Source organism: Paroedura picta, chromosome 1 (genome assembly GCF_049243985.1).
Source record: "Paroedura picta isolate Pp20150507F chromosome 1, Ppicta_v3.0, whole genome shotgun sequence".
Lineage (NCBI taxonomy): Eukaryota > Metazoa > Chordata > Lepidosauria > Squamata > Gekkonidae > Paroedura > Paroedura picta.
Genome location: NC_135369.1, coordinates 26,646,184 through 26,664,467, shown reverse-complemented (window position 1 = coordinate 26,664,467; position 18,284 = coordinate 26,646,184). Strand labels below are relative to the sequence as shown.

Here is an 18,284-nt window from a genome sequence, read left to right as displayed (position 1 = left end):
CAGACCAACACGGCTACCCACTTGACACCCCCCCCCCCCAGCCTATGCGCCAGGACATCGTGGCTAAGTGGGAAATTGCTCTCTGCAGATCTCCCCACTTGTTCTGGCCACTCCAAATGCACCTCCGACTGAGTCCACACTAAGTCCGTCCCGGCGCCTCAATACCCCTGCATCGTCCGCCGCCTCTAGAGGGTCAGGCAAGGAGTGCGCACAGCTTGCCCGGCAACCCTTTCCCCGGGGAAAAAAGCCTCTCCCACCCACAGGACCATCGCGCCACGCTTTCCTCTGCCAGCCAGGCGCACCACGCAGGCGCCCCGCGGGCCAGGAGAGCTCCAAGGCTTGGTCGGGCCGCAGGAAGGGCGGCGCTAATCTCCAGGGCGGGCGAAGGGGGCCCGCGGGCAGCGCCCGATGCGGCCAATGGGGCGGTGCTGAATGCGCGGTGCCAGGAGGAGCCAATCGGCGCCGGGCGAGGGCCGGAGCGGCGGGCGGCGTCTGGGGACCGTGAAAGCGGCGTGGGGCGCCGGGCGCTGCACACACAACCGCGCGGGCGTCGGCCTGCCTCCATGGCGGAGAAGCGAATCCTGTGCGTCGGCCTCGTGTGCCTGGATATCATCAGCGTGGTGGATCGCTACCCGGAGGAGGACACGGACACCAGGTCAGGCCACTGAGGGCTGGGGTGGTTGGGGGAACGGTGGAGGTCATCCAAACGGGCCTTAATCGGGACTGAACGCCCCCTCCTCCGGCAGTCCCGCGTTCGCCAAGGCTAATGCGGATTGGGCTTTTGCTCCTCTCCGCCTTCCCCGCCGCGTCCAGCCGGGACAGGGACAGGGGTGTGTGCAACGCCGGTGCTGCGGTCAGCAATCCGTGACGCAGGTGTCTCGCCCAGGAGGCCAAGAGCTTCTCCCAGTGTTCCCACAGTCCCAAATCTAGCGGTCGGTCCAGTTAGGGCTGCCTCTGCCCTGGAGGTGGCTTGGCTCGCCTCGCAAGTTGTGAGCTCTCCGTGTTTCCGGAAGTTTTGCCCCGACGGTTGCAGAGCTGGCCACTCCTCCTGTAGTCCCTACAACCAGAGCCTGTTGCTATAAATCAGATCCGACCAGATCGTTTCCCCATCGTTTAGCGCGGTGGTTCTCAACCTTCCTAATGCCGCGACCCTTTAATACGGTTCCTCATGTTGTGGGGATCCCCAACCATACAATGATGCAAGTGTCCTTTCACAGAAATTAAACCGACACTGACCAATGGTGGGAAGATCCATTGTTTATGATTGTATATCAATTGGCTTTTTTTCTGGGGTTTCTCAGTTCAGTTCTGCCTCTTGTCCCACCATGCCAATCTCTTTTTTCTGCTGCTCCAGACAGACGAGTGCACTATCTTGATCTACCCCGCAAGGCTGTTGTGTAGATGGCACCCCCCTAGCCAAGCTGCTTGCCCTGCTGTGGCCCCTGTGAAAAGGCCGTTAGACCCCCAAAGGGGTCCCAACTCCCAGGTTGAGAACCACTGGTTTAGCGTGACATGATAGTATTTATGCTTCAGTTCTGCTTTTGGATTTCCACGATCCAGTGCTATTGCATTATTTACTGGGCTGTCCCATCCTTTTGATTGTATCAACTTGCCTTTGGAGTCCTAGTGAGAAAGGTGTCAGAGGCACTGTTGGAAGCCATCAAGAACGTATGTTGTATTCAGCAAAATGTTTTGCTGGATTGATTGATTGCGCAAATGACTCTGACCTTTGGTGTGTTTCCAGGTGTCACTCACAGCGCTGGCAGCGAGGGGGGAATGCCTCCAACACCTGCACGGTCTTGTCTCTGCTGGGGGCACCCTGTGCTTTCATGGGCTCACTGGCTCCAGGCCATGCAGCCAAGTAAGTGCACGAGGGAAGGGGGGAGGCCTGCATCTTTTCTCCTTCAGGATGGGCAGTCCCTGGAGAAATAGGTCTCCTGTGGGACTTAACCAGTTTCCCAGCATATTTATGTCTGTACAAGAATACATGCACTGGGGGAAAGGGAGACACAACATTGATATGTGCTCCCTTGCCACAAACCTTTGTTCAACAGGAAGGGTGAATAGACCAGCTTGGGTTGGCAAAGCTGCTGCCATTTTGGAAGCAGCGAACTAGTTTGGGGTAGTAACTGCACTATCATGGATAGGGGGAAAAGGCCCCCATAGGTCTCCTCTGCCGTGAAGCACATGGAGGTTTCTGACACTTTTCTGGTTTCCTGCGGAATGGCCTCTCAGCACAGCCTCCAAGGTAATATTTAGGGTAGCGGCTGTGGAATGAATTTCCTTCAGGGGCCAGCTCTTCCCTTAAGAGCTGTCTTGAACCAAGAGGAAAGGAGGGATGCAGATACTTCAGTAAAGAAGTTAATAATGAATTGGATCCTCCTTTTTTTTAGCACCTTCCCCCCACCTCTGCTGTCCTGCCATAACCCTTGTCTCTTCTTCCTGGGGAAGCTCATGACTCTAGAACAGAAGCCTGCCTTGATCTGCAGCTGGGTCGGTTGGCAAACACGCCAAGCATAACACAAGGTTCAGGCGCCAGGGTCAGCTCCTCTCCCTCATTCTGGCCATGTTTACCATTTGCTGCTTAGCAGGGAAGAAGAGCTCTGTTGTGTTGCTGGGCTAGTGGGAAATGACAAGGCCTGGGACTCACCAGTCTCATGGATTCCAGATCTCGCTTTCGGTTTATCAGTGCATTCAGGAGCCCATTACATTAAACTATGTAAAAACAGAGCAAGCAGAAACGGTTAGGAGAGTGTCTGCACCTGTGCACAGTTTGTCTGAGCCATGCTCTTTTTTGGAAAAGTGGGAATGAACCCTGGAACAGGGGACTTAATGACGCCTGTGCCTCTGAACATGGACAGAATGCCTTCAGTCGCCACTAGGTAGATATAGCTTATTGGTTCTTTTATTTAATCTCCACTCTGCCTTTCACACTCCAGAAAATGTGAGTTAAGGAACGGGTAGGTGAAAGCATTCAAGCAGGTAGAGTCCAGGGCTCCTTTCACTTTTCAGTAACTAGCTGCAATTATTTGGGAGTGAAATTTCGCATCACTTAAACATTAAGAAATATCAAAGGATTCAAATTCACATTTTTTTGGTGTTCAAGACATGGACTCCTTTAAACCAGTGCAAACTGGCAAAGGAAGGGAAACAGACAGACTCTCGTTCCCTACCTTCAAAGCTGCCTACTTGCTTCATTTCCTGCTTAAAATAGAAGTCCTATCTGTTTATATCAGACTTGTTTGAGGAAGGGATGGAGGGAGGAGTATGACACCATTGCCTTCTATGGCAGTGGTTCTCAACCTTCCTAATGCCGCAACCCTTTACTACAGTTCTTCATGTTGTGGTGACCCCCAGCCATAAAAGTATGCCAGTGTTCTTTCACAGAAATTAAACCGAAACTGACCAATGGCGAGAAAATCCATTGTTCATGATTGTATATAAATTGTGTTTTTTTCCCCTGGGGTTTCTCAGTTCAGTTCTGCCTCTTGTGCCACCATGCCGATCTCGCTCTTTTTCGCCTGCAGGAGGAGTGGCAATAGGCTGGCGCCCCCCCCCCAGGGCCCAGATGCTCGCCCTACCGTGACCCCTGTGGAAGGATCGTTCGATCCCCAAAGGGGTCTCGATCTCCAGGTTGAGAACCACTGCTCTGTAGGGAGGACAATGGACTAGGTGGGAGCAAAGAGGCTGTTGAATCCCTGGGGAGATTTTAGCCCCCATGCCATGGAGACCACTGCATCCCATGAATGTTTGCTGTCGCTGTGTGCTTTCTTGGGGGGGGGGGGGCATTTCCTGTTGGCTACCTAGTCTGCTTGGGGACTAGGGCTCCTGGCTTCTGTTCCATCCCTACAGACAGACAGCGTTCTCCAAGACAACCCTGTTCTCTGCCCACCCAGCTTTGTCCGTGACGATTTCAAGCTCTACAAGGTGGACCTTGCCCACGTGGCCGAGCATCCGGCATGTGCGTTGCCCATCTCCGTGGTGATCAGCAACACGACAGCAGGCACGCGCACCATCTTGCACGCTGCGAGGTGCGTAGGCAGAGCGTTCCTTGTTTTCGTCTCTAACCCTCCTCTTTCTCTCCCCCTTCCCTGGCCCCAAGTTTCATCATGTCCGATTTCCAGCACCGCAACGTGAACGTGGCCCATGTGGTCTGGCAGAGCCAGGGGGACACACCGTGTGCCTGCTGCATCGTCAACAGCTCCAATGGTTCTCGGACAATCACTGTCTTTGACACGTAAGGCCCGGCCTGGCTGCTGCTTCTAACTCCCCCTGCCAGTGGGTGGCGCCAGAGGGAACCCTGCCATTTGCCTTAGGCCTGCTCTAGCAAGCCCCTTAGCTCTTTCAACCAGCCACTTCCTCACTTGGGACACTGGTGCCATGTGGGTGCTAGCAGTGATGTCACCAGTTAGATGCTTCCATTCCTTTTCCCACAAGGGAGAAGTTCACTCCCAAGCATATAATCAGCTTGCTCCTCCCATCCTTATGGAGAGATTCTCTGATGCAGAGGAGAACTCAGGTCTGCCTGAATGCTGAGTATTTTGCATCAAGAAGCACTAGGTAATGAGACCTGTGCTCCAAGTATATTTGCACTGCATTGCGCATTCAACGGCGTAGCTGAATCTGTTTTGTTTTTTTAGGGTTTTGCCATTTTTAAAGATGCTGCTGATCTTGAGGGAGCAGCAGGGAAATAAGCCAGCTGTTGAGAAAATCTTACTCAGCAATCCTATTTTCTTGCCCGATTCTACCAACGTTGCCTTTGCAGAAAGATCAAAACTCTGGAAGCAGAGGCTCTTGGGAATCGGAACTGTGAGGCCAAAATTATGTTTTGCTGATTTTTTGGTTCTTGTGTGGAACCACCACGTAGCTGGATATAAGAAGGTGTCATTGCCAAATCAGACTGATCAACAGGAATGTCTGCTCTGGCAGAAAGACAGACTTTTCTCAGCACCAGCTATCTGGACTCCCTTAGGTGGAGATGCTAGGGACCTTCTGCATGCCAAACATGTCTTTTCTCACTGAGCTCTGGTCCTCCCATTCAACAAGAGCAAAGCAGCCATTGGGCCCAGCATTGTCTGGTTTTCCTGGCAACCATTCTCTAGGGCATTTCCCAAGAGGCCTCGCAGCTAGAGATATGAGGGATTGACGGGCCATTCTGCCTGCAAAGCACATTCTCAGTCCTTGAGCTATGGAACCTCCAAAGGACAGGGGGTTGGAACCCACTCCTCACACAGCAGTTCCAACCACAGCCCCAGGAGCAAATGAATGCAGGTGGGACATTGGACTTTTCGTATTCTAGGATAACTGAAGCTCTAGTGGAGAGAAGTACAGGATAGGGCTGTCAGTGCTGCACCCCCCCCAGCTATGTTATGTTTTTAAGTATTGGGCAACATTAAGTGAAGCAAGGGTCAGAAGCCAAGCTAGAACTTTTGAGCCTTATTCCTGCACATGTGTTGCACTCTAGGGCCAGCTGCAAAGGAAGGCTGGACTCCTGCCCATCTGAAAGTTGTTTAAAAAAGAGAATTTTGGGAGGAACAGCCCTTCTTAGCTCTAAATAACAAAACCTGTATCTCCCAAAGAACAAGTGCATGTAAATCATTTTCAGAACCCTTTATACATCTAGTTTTAATCCACTCTTACAACATCCCTATAATGTAGAGCTCTGTTGTCATCATGCATTGCAGAGGAACTGAAAAGTGTGTCTTGCCTTTGTGGCAGAGGGGATATTTAAACCAGGATCTTCCTAGATAATGGGTTATTCGCTTAGCTGTTAGGTGAGATGCTTCGGCCTAACTATCAGGTTCTTTTGGTTATGTAAATGCTTGGAAGTGGGAACTAGATCCCTTCTCACCAGAACAAGCAGTAGCTAGAGTTTCTGGACTTTTGCCCTGAACAGGTAGGAGCTACTCTGGATTCCAACTTTTCTAATTTGTCCTGCCTTTGTGCAAATTATGGCAAATGACATGGAGAAAAGAGATCTGTAGGGTGTGTATTTATTCTCTCTCTCCATACCTCATATCAGCAATAACTAATATTAATTACCCAGCTAGTACACTTGATGTACAAAGTACCTTTTGACTGCTATCTTGTAGGTCATTGTACTGTTTTAAGGTTTCCACTTAGAATCATAGAATCATAGAGTTGGAAGGGCCATCTAGTCCAACCCCCTGCTCTACGCAGGATCAGCCCAGAGCATCCTAAAGCACTTCTGACAAACCCAAGTTCAGCATGGAAAACCTGGCATGCAGAAGATCTTTGCTGCATTTCTATTTACTGTGCAGCTATTAAAAGATGGTTGGCAACCTGACATGCTGCTCCCATTTTACAGCTTCAGACAACTGAGGCTCACGTGGCGGGATGCCACTCAGTAAGTCAAGTGATTCAGCAGCCAAGACATGCAAATTCAGATTCTGTCAGGGGTAGTCAACCTGTGGTCCTCCAGATGTCCATGGACTACAATTCCCATGAGCCCCTGCCAGCATTTGCTGGCAGGGGCTCATGGGAATTGTAGTCCATGGACATCTGGAGGACCACAGGTTGACTACCCCCAGACCATAGCCATGGCTGTGATGGAAGACACAAACCAAAAGATGCAGGGTTCCATAACCTCTAGCTGCTGATGCTAAGGCTCAAAGATAATGCTCTGAATCAGGATTTAAGTAGGATTTAACTTGCTTGAGAGAGAATCCCCACCAGCCAAGCAGGTTCCTACAGTGGCGCCACCCAGTGGGAAGGAAAATACCATGTGTGCATGGTCAAGAACGATCTGACTCCCTTAATTTTTGGTAGATTCACATGCTAATTCTACACAATGCAGCCAATCATCTTCACCAATGTTAATTCCTGATCATGCTTCTTGGTAATCGCACACCATTGTTTCTCTCTCCTTGTGATATTCTTCCCTCCTCACTGAGTGCCTCTGACTCATGGATTGAGAGTTGCAGGTGCAAGAGCCTCTAGAGCAGACCACACCTGGAATCTGGATCGTGGAAGGTGAGAGGCTGCAGGCTTACAAATAGGCTCATCTGGATCCCGTGATGTCAGCTGAAAAGGAAGGTTGCTATTGTTCAGGAGGAAGTGCTTTGGTGACTTCAGAAGGGCCTTTATGTGCCTCTTTATTTACTTGTGAGATTTTTAGGTCATCCTCTCCTGTACAGTCTCGGGGCAACTAACATAACTTAAAACTGTATACAGATTTGTCCAGAATTCAACAAAGCCTATAAAATTATTTTTAAATTCGTAGACACAACCACTCCATCATAAAACTCCCCATGATCAAGTAAGCCCAGAATTAGACTTGTAATCCCCAAGGTTCAGATGGAGGGGGTAAGGTGCAGGCAGGAGACCCATTTATTGATATCCAGTGCTGGCACTGGCCTCAACCATATGCCTGGTGGAAGAGTGCCATTTTACAGGCCCTTCGGAACTTTGACAGAGCCAAAAGGGCCCAGATCTCTGTGGGCAGCTCATTCCACTGGGCTGGAGCCGGGGCCAAGAAAGCCCTGGCTCTTGTCAACGCCAGCCAGGGTCCACTAGCAAATTGGTGAGTCAAGTCCTTTGGGGGAGATATTCAGCTATGTGGTCCCTCTTTCCCTACATGTGCTGAGACAGTGTCCCCCTTCTCTGATACTCTGCTGGAGGGCTTTTCACTCCTGTTCCTTAGGCAGCAAATGCTCAGGCTCACCCTTAAAATATGGGGCTGTGCTCAAGGGAACTCCTCCTGAGGGGGTTTCTTAATCTTTATAGGGGATGGGCTCCCCTCTTGATCCCAGTGGAGCGGCAAGCTCTGGTTAATGATTCGTAGGGGCCTGCACGGTCTGGGAATCTCTTCCAGGTAGCCTTTGTCCCAGGGGCAGGTTTGGAGGGTTAATAATTGAAATGGGGTAGAGTCCAGTTCCCCATCATGGGGGCTGTTAACCCTTGGCCTCCCAAACACCCCAGATGACAGCCCTTGAGACCTCCTTGGGGCATGATATTGTTCTCAAAAGTAGGGGCCCATGAATTAAAAAGATGATAGTTCTTCTATGCATGGGTGAAATTTCTTTTCCAATGCAATAGAATAACAGCAATTAGACCTAGAGATGCTAGACTCCAGGTGGGACCTGGGAAGCCCCTGGAACAAAAGCTCATCTCCAGACAACAAAAATCAGCTCCCTGGGAAAAAATGGCTGCCCAGGAGGGTGGACTCTCTGGCATTGCTGCTCACTGTCTTCCCCAGGCTCCACCCCCAAATCTGGATCTGACCACTCTACACCCCATCCCCCAATCACCTGCTGGCGGACAGATGAGATCTGGCAACCCTAGTTCTAACAAGAGGGACAGGAAATTTCTCCCATGCATAAAATTGCACTTTGATCAGCTTGGTCAAATTTTTTTAAAGGCAGCCATTAATGGAGTTTGTGATAGCAAGGATTAGAAAACCATATAATATAACATGCCAGTGGCCAAGTGGGCCTGGCAACCCTAATTAGGCCACGTATCTGGGTTTTGGACAGGCTTGCTCACTCAACATAAACCTCGGCCTATCTCTTATGGGAAACTGAACCTCTCTTGTACTTGAGGTCAGAGGTTTCCTTGCAGTCACCTCCAAAGCAGCCAAAGGCCAAGCAGATTCTGCAACAGCCAAAGTGGCTTACAGTTGCTTTCTCTTACCTCTCTTAGAATCATAGAGTTGGAAGGGGCCATACAGGCCATCTAGTCCAACCTCTTGCTCAACGCAGGATCAGCCCTAAGCATCCTAAAGCATCCAAGAAAAGTGTGTATCCAACCTTTGCTTGAAGACTGCCAGTGAGGAGGAGCTCACCACCTCCTTAGGCAGCCTATTCCACTGCTGAACTACTCTGACTGTGAAACATTTTTTCCTGATATCTAGCCTGTATCGTTGTAGTTTAAACCCATTACTGTGCGTCCTTTCCTCTGCAGCCAACGGAAACAGCATCCTGCCCTCCTCCAAGTGACAACCTTTCAAATACTTAAAGAGGGCTATCATGTCCCCTCTCAACCTCCTTTTCTCCAGGCTGAACATTCCCAAGTCCCTCAACCTATCTTCATAGGGCTTGGTCCCTTGTCCCCAGATCATCCTCGTCGCTCTCCTCTGTACCCTTTCAAATTTATCCACGTCCTTCTTGAAGTGAGGCCTCCAGAACTGCACACAGTACTCCAAGTGTGGTCTGACCAGTGCTGTATACAATGGGACTATGACATCTTGTGATTTTGATGTCATGCCCCTGTTGATACATCTCAAAATGGCATTTGCCTTTTTTACCGCTGCATCACACTGCCTGCTCATGTTTTAACTTACAATCCACAAGTACCCCAAGGTCTTACCTAGAAGCGTATCTCCCATCCAGTAGGCATGCTTTTCATCTTTCTGACTCAGGTGTAGAACTGTACACTTACCTTTATTAAATTGCATCTTGTTCTCATTTGCCCATTTTTCCATTGTATTCAGATCTTGTTGAACTCTATCTTCTGGAGTATTTGCCAGTCCTCCAAATTTGGTGTCATCTGCAAACTTAATGAGCAGTCCCTCCACCCCTTCATCTAGATCAGTGGTCCCCAACCCGTGGACCGCGGCCCAGAAGGCCATGGCGCCGGGCCGCGGCTCCCTCTTCCCGCCCCCCCCCCGCAGTAAAAAACTTCCTGGGCTGCAAGCTTGCAGCCCGGGAAGCTTCTTACTGCGGGAGGGGGGGAGAGGGAATCAGGACCGCGCCCGCGCATTGTGCAGGTGTGGCTGCACATGCGCACATGCGCCATGCGTGGCCAAAATCGCGCGTGCGCAAAAGTGCCACTCATGTGCGATTTCGGCCACGCATGTGCGCATGCCCGGCCATGCTTGTGCAATGCGCAGCCGCACTTGCACGGTGGGCGCAGGCAGTTGCCCTGCCGGTCCCCAGCCTCAAAAAGGTTGGTGACCACTGATCTAGATCATTAATAAATATGCTAAAAAGTACCTGGCCGAGCACCGAGCCCTGAGGTACCCCGCTACTCACCTCCCTCCAGTCTGATGAAGCACCATTGACAACAACTCTTTGAGTGCGGTTCTCTAACCAATTCCCTATCCACCTAACTATCTGAAAATCCAGATTGCAGTCCTTCAATTGCAGTCTTCTCCCCACAACAAACATCCAAACTGGCTCTCAAGCAGGTGATGATGCTGTTTGGTACTGCTTAAGGCCCATTCGGAGGTGTCTGGTCTGATGCATTGCATGCTGGGATGTCTAATAAGAGGGGGCTAGCCTCAGGCATCAAAGTTATTTAAATTTCTTATCCAGTACTGCTTCTTAAGTGGGCTCATAGCACAAGATTGGGAGTTATCGGTAGCTACTTTCTTACTAATGTTGTGTGCTGGCCCATTTCACCTTCCTTTCACGCTTGACTGCTCTCCTCTTTAGAGATTGCAAAGCGGAGAGTGAGGGGAATCTAGTCCTTGTTTTTGTTTTGGGGAGGGGGGCTGAAGCCTCTTCCAGTCATTCATATTTCTGTAGGCTACAGTTTCCTCTTCTGTGAGGTAAAAAACATGAAGAATTGCCTTACCCAGCCCAGCTCCTCTGCCAGGAACCTTGTCCAATTTATATCCTGCCTTTCTCCCCTCACAAAGACCAGCAAGGTGGCTAACTAAAACATACAGAAGAAGAGTTGGTTCTTATATGCCGCTTTTCTCTACCTGAAGGAGGCTCAAAGCGGCTTACAGTCACCTTCCTTTTCCTCTCCCCACAACAGACAGCCTGTGGGGTGGGTGAGGCTGAGAGAGTGCTGATATCACTGCTCGGTCAGAACAGTTTTATCAGTGCCGTGGCGAGCCCAAGGTCACCCAGCTGGTTGCATGTGGGGGAGCACAGAATCAAACCCAGCATGCCAGATTAGAAGTCTACACTCCTAACCACTACACCAAACTGGCTCTTGTGAAACCATTAAAACCGGCTAAAACCTCCCCACATAATTAAAACCAGAGCCAAAACACCAAGACATAAGGCAAGCAATTAAAACATGGGGCAGGAAGATGGGATCACTGAGAGAACACCAAACCAAACAGAAAAGGTCTCGCTGGAAAGAGAGTCCCAGGACTTGGTGCTATGACTGAGGCGGCTTTCTCCTGGGTAGTCAGGCAGTGAGGGCACCCACAGCGGGGCCTCTGAAGATGGCCATAGTGGTTGGGCAGCTTCATAAGGTAGGTATGGTGATCCCAAAACACGTCAGGCTTTAAAGGGCAAGCCCAGAATCTTATTTATTATTCATTAATTCCACTTCTACCCCGCCACTCCCATGACCAGCTCATGGCGGCTAACTATCCAGGTAAAACTACATTAAAACCTATAATAAAACACCTTAAAATAGCATCATATTCCTCCCCCCCCCCCCAAAATCCAGTTGGCAACCAATAACTCTCCCCGTCCCCTTGCTCATACAGGTAGATCCAGGGGGGATTAGAGGAGCCATCTGGGCCTTAATAAAATAGGGAAACAATAAGGAGGGAAGCCCAGATCTTATAGCCCCGGCCTCAACCAAAGACCTGGCGGAAGAGCTCCATGTTGCAGGCTCTGCAAAATTGCACCCAGAAACAACTCGGAAGCCAGAGCAGATGGGCCAAAATTGGGGTGCTATAGTTCCCATGATCCATTCCAGTCAAACTCCTAGCGGCAGCATTCGACACCAATTGAAGTTTCCGAACATTTCTTACCACAGCCCTGTGCAGAGCGCATTGCAAATGTCTAATATAGATGTAAACAGGGCATGCACCACATTGGCCAGATCTTTTCTGCCTAGGAAAGGCCACAGCTGTTCAATGCTGGCAAAATGCAGTCCTTGCCAGAACTGCCCCATGTTTATCCAGAGCTAGCCTGGGTCCAAGTGCCCTCCAGTAGTCTGTTCAGATTTTAAGCCATGTATTTCAGAGACCAGACTCCTTGGACACATGATGAGGACATCTTGAAAATGCCAGGAACAAACTCTTCAGGGTTCCCTAGATCAACACTTAGGAATGCTCTCTGCATACTGCTGGGGAGGGAAGCTGCTGCAGGGTTTTCCACAGGCAACGTGTAAACAGAACCCCCCTAATCAGAAAGAGTTGACCTCTGTGGACCGGCTTCTGAGGGCAAACTATAAGGATGGCTGCTGCTTAATGCCTTGGCTGCGAGCTGCCCAGAAGCACTGGATGGGTGCCATGGAAACACAAGCCGAGACCGACCAAACTCTTTGTGTTCAGTTGGCTTCCAGACAGGAAGGCAGAGTTGAAGAGGGCTGTTCCCTGTCAATTATTTTTCAATAGGTGTGCATCTTAATCATGGTTGCTTGCATTCCTGCCTTTTGAGAGCAGGCTGTTGATTTAAATGAATAATCTGGGGAGGGGACCCCGTAGCCTGCGTCCCCTGCTGTCTCACAGATTTTGTCCCCTCTACATCCCTCCCACCCCTCTCTGCAGCAACCTGCCAGATGTGACTGATGCCGATTTTGAAAAGGTTAACCTGTCTCAGTACAAGTGGATTCACTGGGAGGTGAGTTGAGGCTACAGTCCTTAAGCACAGTGAGTAGGACGGCCAGCTCTGGGCTGCGAAATAGCTGGAGATTTTTGTGGGCGGAGCCTGAGGACAGAATTTGGAGAGGGGAGAGAATTCAGTGGGAATTCTAGAGCCTCCATTTCCTCCAGGGGAACTGATCTCTGTTGGCTGGAGATCAGTTGTAATAGCAGGAGATCTCCAGCCACCACCTGGAGGGTGGCAACCCTAATGGTGAGCCAGATGTATGCCCCTTGAGTTGAATAGGACGTGCTCCCTAAGACTGCAGCCTGCTGACCTTTCCTGCCTCTATCTGCCTGTGGGACATGGGACGGCAGAGCTCCACTCGAGGAAGGCGTATCCTTCAGCTTGTCGGTGGGTGCTCCTTTGCAGCACTGAGTTGCCTGCTGCTGCTTAGGCCACCGAGTCTTGCGTCCCTCTCCAGATATCCTCCTCTGCTTCTCCAGAGCCAGTGTGGTGTAGTGGTTAAGAGTGGCAAGCTCTGATCTGGGAAACTGGTTTGATTCCCCAGACTTCCTCAGGCAGCCAATTGGGTGGCCCTGGGCCACTCACAGTCCCATTAGAGCTGTTCTCACAGAGCAGTTCTCTTAGAGCTCTCTCAGCCCCTCTTAGAGCTCTCCTCCAGCTGGTTTGCCTCTTTGTGCTTGCTGTTCCCGTTGCTGTTTCCCCTCCCTCCCCTTCTCTGTGGTTGGTGTTCCATCTCTCCTTTCAGGCTGGTTAAAATCCCCACTTAGGCAAGGTGGCTGCAGGCATGCTAAGGAGCAGCGTGGCTCAGGAGCTCTTCCTTTCTGCCATTCCTCCTTTCCAGCCCAAATGGGTATGCTGCCGTTGTGTCCCCAGGTGGCTCACCGTTAAAACGTCACAAACACCTGCCATAAAGCAGTTGCCAAAGCAATTGAAACCAAAAACTAAAGTAAACATTAAATATGGAGAAAACAATCCTTAAAGCATACAGCAGGAAGGAGGAATGCCAGATGAAGCAAAATAGTCTTCACTGACTGGTGGAAAACAGTGACAGCAGAGGACAGATGGATATCCCTGGGAGAGACCTTTTGTGAGTCACTGCTCACTACATTTTGGTCTCTTGCTTCTTTCTGTTGCTACAAATGGACTAACATGGCTACCCATCTTGATCTATCCTGAAGGAGAGTTGGTACGTTTTGTTTATTTAACCATTTGTTAGCCGCTTTCCTATCTTGTGGAACTCAGGACGGCTTACGACGTCAATGAAACGGCGATGATCAAAACACATTAAAACTCATATTCTGTCGTTTCAGTGCCATGGCCAGAAAGGCCCTCTCTGGGTTGTCACGTGCCTAATTGATTGATTGACTTTGTGGGGGGATGACCCAAAGCAGGGCCTTGTAAGATAATTTCAGCTGTTGGGTAGGTTCATATAGGACTCCGTGGTTCTTTTAAATGCAGAAAGTCTAGGTTTTAACCCCTTGGGAAGAGCCCTGCCTAAGCCCCTGCCAATGAGGGTTCAACCTTGGACCAACAGTTCAGTGGCCAGGCAGTATAAGGCAGCGTCATGTAAGCAGCTGTTGCCTCCAACTTGGCCGCAGGGCTGGTTTCCCAGGATGGTCAGGTTGGGCATTTGCCAGAGCCTCAAGACTAGAGAAAAGCTTAATGCCCTGATACTTTGCAGGGGAGACCTGAGGAAAGTTTTAAAAACTTGGGGGTGATAATATTGGCCTGCATTACAGGACTGTTATCTTGTAATGTTATCCTGGGGGTGTTAATATTGGCCTGCATTACAAGACCTTTATCTTGTAATGAAGGGGTAGTCAACCTGTGGTCCTCCAGATGTCCATGGACTACAATTCCCATGAGCCCCTGCCAGCAAATGCTGGCAGGGGGTCATGGGAATTGTAGTCCACGGACATCTGGAGGACCACAGGTTGACTACCCCTGCTGTAATGTTATCCTGAGATTACAAAAGTGCCAAGTGTCAGCCATGGGCAGGGTGGTTGCAGCCACTGCTAGAGAACTGGGAAGAGGCAGGCCCTCCCCTGCAGTTCTCAACAGCTGTTCAAATAAATGAGCTGGGCAGTGGGGTCTGAGCAGCCTGCCCCACTGAGCACAACTCTCTTCCCAGGGCAGGAACGCCTCTGAACAGGTGAAGATGATACGACGGGTAGAGGAACATAACCAAACCCGCTTGGAATCTCAGCGCATAGGCACATCCGTGGAGGTGGAGAAGCCACGGCCAGAATTATACCAGCTCTTTGGCTACGGAGATGTGGTAGGGAGCCCCAAAAGGTGGGAGCCGTCAAGAATCTAAGGGGCTGCCTTGGTGGAACTTGGGACAGGTGTGGCTAGTTAAGGGACAAGCCAAAAACAGGCATCCCAATCTGGATTAGGGCCTGCCCAACAGCTGTTGCCCCATTAATGGTGATATTGCAAAGCCAATGGTTGAGTCCCCAAAACTATAAAGCTATAGAGACCTGCCATCCTCCTAGGAAGAAGCCTAATGCTCAAGCTGCTTGGAATGCCAAAACACATTTCAGTGGCCCATTTGACTTTTTGCTGTTAACTGGTGGATCCAATTATTCAGCTACAAGTCAGGGCAACCAGCATGTTCAGATACCTGCTAGGTAATTCTAACAATAGTAGAAAAGAACCAGGGGTGGGGGATGGAGGTTGTGGCTCAATGGTAAAGCAGGCAGATCCCAGGTTGAGTGCCCAGCATCTCCACCTAAAAAGGATTCAGAGATGTGGAAGACCTCTAGCGCAGAGGTAGTCAACCTGTGGCCCTCCAGATGTCCATGGACTACAATTCCCATGAGCCCCTGCCAGTGTTTGCTGGCTGGGGCTCATGGGAATTGTAGTCCATGAACTTCTGGAGGACCACAGGTTGACTACCTCTGCTCAAGCGGAGGAGCCCCAATCAGTCCCAATGGGCAAGGCTGACCTTGGTGGAGCAATAGTACAAGAATCTAAGGGTAACTTGCTCTACGCGGGCCTACCCTTGTCCTTGATCCGGAAACTTCAGCTAGTGCAAAATGCAGCTGCTAGGGTCCTCACTGGCACATCTTAGAGGGCCCACATCCAGCCGCGGCTGAGGCAGTTGCATTGGCTGCCAATTGTTGCCTGGATCCAGTTCAAGGTTTTGGTTTTAAACTTTAAGGCCTTACACGGGTTGGGACCCACAGACCTGAGGGACTGCCTATCGCCCTATAATGCCCCGCCCCCCCAGGCAGGGCCTTACGCTCTGTGGGGGGAAATCTACTTGTCATTCTTGGCTCTAGGGAAGCGCGCCTGGCCTCAACCAGGGCCAGGGCTTTTTCCATCTTGACACCTACCTGGTGGAATGAGCTCCTGGGTGAGCTGCGGGCCCTGTGGGATCTGTCAACGTTCCGCAGGGCCTGCTAAACGGAGCTCTTCCACCAGGTCTATGGTTGAGGCTGGGGTCGGCGAGATAGATCTATTGTGTCCCCCCCCCCCCCGGTGTTTGAAGTGTACATTGTTCCTCCTCCATTACTCCGTTGCCTCAGTAGTGGGGGTGGGAGTGGGATATTTTTTCTGCCATGTTGGGAGTTTTAAGGTCTTTTAGTGGGAGTTTGAATGGGGTTTTAAGACTATTGTTACCCGCCACGAGCCTGTCAGGGAGTGGCGGGAAATAAATCAAATAAATAAACAAACAGTACAAAGCAGCTTCCTGTGTGTCCCCCATGCCCTTCGTGGCCTGCTTATGAAGCCCCTGCGCCCCCCAACAGTCATCTGAGCTGGGCTAGGCAAAGTAGCTTGAAGCAATGGTGATCTTGCCCCTCTTCTCTTTCTTCCAGGTGTTTGTCAGCAAGGACGTGGCTAAAGATCTGGGCTTCTGTTCTGCCTCTGAAGCGGTGAAGGGGCTGTACAGGCGTGTGAAGCCAGGGTAGGCAGAGGCCCACGTCAGGCCGGGTAGTTAGACTGGACTTGCTTCGTAGAGAGCCTTGGCCAGAAGGGAGTGTAGGGAATGGAGTCGGAGTGCAGAGGGGCCTCACAGCACCCGTCAGCAGCAGGAGAAAGTCCCCGACTTGACCTGTGGTCAACAGCTGTCCGGAGGAAAGTCAGTGTGGTGTCATGGTTACGGGCAACAATCCAGTCTGGAGAACTGGGCTTGATTCCCGACTCTTCCAACTGAGGCCTACTAGGTGACCTTGGGCTAGTCACAGTTCTCTCAGAGCTCTCTCAGTCCTACCTACCTCACAAGGTACCTAATGTGGGGAGAATAAGAAGGCTACTGTCAGCTCTTTGGAAACTCCATAAGGCCGAGAAAAGCAAGGTGTAAAAGCCTACACTTCTCTTTAACACTCTTCAGTGAGCATGCCAGAGAATGCAACTCAGTGGCCCTCTGTGGCAGTTCCCCCCACCCCCAGTTTGTCTGACTGGTTTGGAAATCTCTCTTGATCCCAACCTCAATATGCTCCCTTGGCTTCTGCCTGAATTGGTGGTGTGAGGGCACGTGCGTTTGCCCTGCAAAGGGCTTCCCCTGCAAAGACTGCCGTTGGAATACCTAAACCACTCCCTTCAGTTCCACGCTGCCAGTCTAGCTCAGGGCACCCCATTTTGTGACGCCCACCCACACTCATACTGCAGCGGGGTTCTCCATCCTACCTGAATGGCCAGGCACCTGGCTTCTGCTCTGCCCCTTTCGGTAGGAGGCAATGCTCACAGGTGGAGAGGGGCCCCTGCGTCCTCACCCCGCCAACTCCCTGCTTCCCTGCCCAGGGCCACCGTGATCTGTGCTTGGGCTGAGCACGGGGCCGATGCGATGGGGCCAGATGGGACACTGGTGCACTCAGATGCCTGCCCCCCTGACGACGTCGTGGACACTCTGGGGGCCGGGGACACCTTCAACGCGTCTGTTATCCTGGCCCTAAGCAGGGGTGAGTACAGCAGCCCTCCCCTCCTCCCACACGTCTGTCCTGTCCAGTTCCTCAGGCCTTGTCAAATAGCAGCACCAGGGCACAGGGCCAGATGCTCCAGACGCCTCCCTCTGCCCATTTCCCCTTCAAGTCTTCCCAGCAGATCCAAACAGGCTGCTGGCCGTGCCTCTGCCTCGTGGAGAGAGTTGACGCTCTGCTTTCTGCGGCAGGGAGACCGCTTCACGAGGCCATCGCTTATGGGTGCCAGGTGGCTGGCCGGAAGTGCGGGGTGCACGGCTATGATGGGATCGTGTGAGCTGCACTCCGGGAGCCGTGGCTGCTGAGTCTGGGACCCTTCTCCAAGCCAAGGACCAAATCTCCCGCTGCTGCACTGCGCCCACGCCATAGGATGCTGGTGCTGCCTCGATGCAACTCACAGCTAGCGGGAGGGGGATAGGCTGAGCATTTCTAGGCAGCCTGTATGCACTGTGCCCCGTGCGCTGGCTGGCCCTGGTGCTCTTGTCCCCAGTGGGGACTCGCTTGTGTTTCCACTTCCTGAGAACAGATCCATAATAAAAGTGCTCAGATTTGGAGATCATGGCTGGCTCTGTGTGCAAGTTCCATACAAGCTTGACTCTCCATGAGCGAGATCATGGAGCGAGATCAAGAGCTCACAGCCTTGACTCTCCATGATACAGGAGCATTTGCCTCATTATATTCAAATATTAACAAGGACGGACTCATTGCCACTGACAAAAGCCAGACTGAAAACGGAAAACAAATGAATCTAGAAACCGTTTTGACAGAGTCAACGTCTAAATAAAGAACAAGAGACTTTTTATCTTCTTATGCTTAATTAAGCCACTGGATAGATTCTGTCTCTCCTTCATCAGGAAAAGTTGGAAGGCAGCAGGAAGAA

General features: G+C 51.1%; 1 protein-coding gene across 2 annotated transcripts; it reads left to right on the top strand.

Moving 5' to 3' along the window:
• The first annotated feature begins 442 nt into the window (after positions 1 to 442).
• On the top strand, positions 443 to 17,963 carry KHK (ketohexokinase). Of its 2 annotated transcripts, none has more exons than XM_077330308.1 (8): positions 443 to 655; positions 1,745 to 1,861; positions 3,897 to 4,031; positions 12,422 to 12,494; positions 14,614 to 14,760; positions 16,304 to 16,392; positions 17,229 to 17,386; positions 17,596 to 17,963. In XM_077330308.1, the coding sequence occupies exons 1-8, from the start codon at positions 564 to 566 to the stop codon at positions 17,679 to 17,681; spliced, it is 897 nt and encodes a 298-aa protein (XP_077186423.1). In that variant the 5' UTR covers positions 443 to 563; the 3' UTR covers positions 17,682 to 17,963. The 2 variants fall into 2 exon arrangements, with proteins under 2 accessions (XP_077186423.1, XP_077186414.1); XM_077330299.1 differs by lacking the exon at positions 3,897 to 4,031 and adding an exon at positions 4,103 to 4,237 and having other exon boundaries at positions 450 to 655.
• The last annotated feature ends 321 nt before the right edge of the window (positions 17,964 to 18,284 follow it).

Coding starts and splice junctions, on each gene's coding strand:
- KHK (XM_077330308.1), top strand. CDS start 564: ATGGCGGAGAAGCGAATCCTGTGCGTCGGCCTCGTGTGCCTGGATATC. Junction 656..1,744: donor GAGGAGGACACGGACACCAG/GTCAGGCCACTG, acceptor GTGTGTTTCCAG/GTGTCACTCACAGCGCTGGC. Junction 14,761..16,303: donor TCTTTGGCTACGGAGATGTG/GTAGGGAGCCCC, acceptor TCTTTCTTCCAG/GTGTTTGTCAGCAAGGACGT.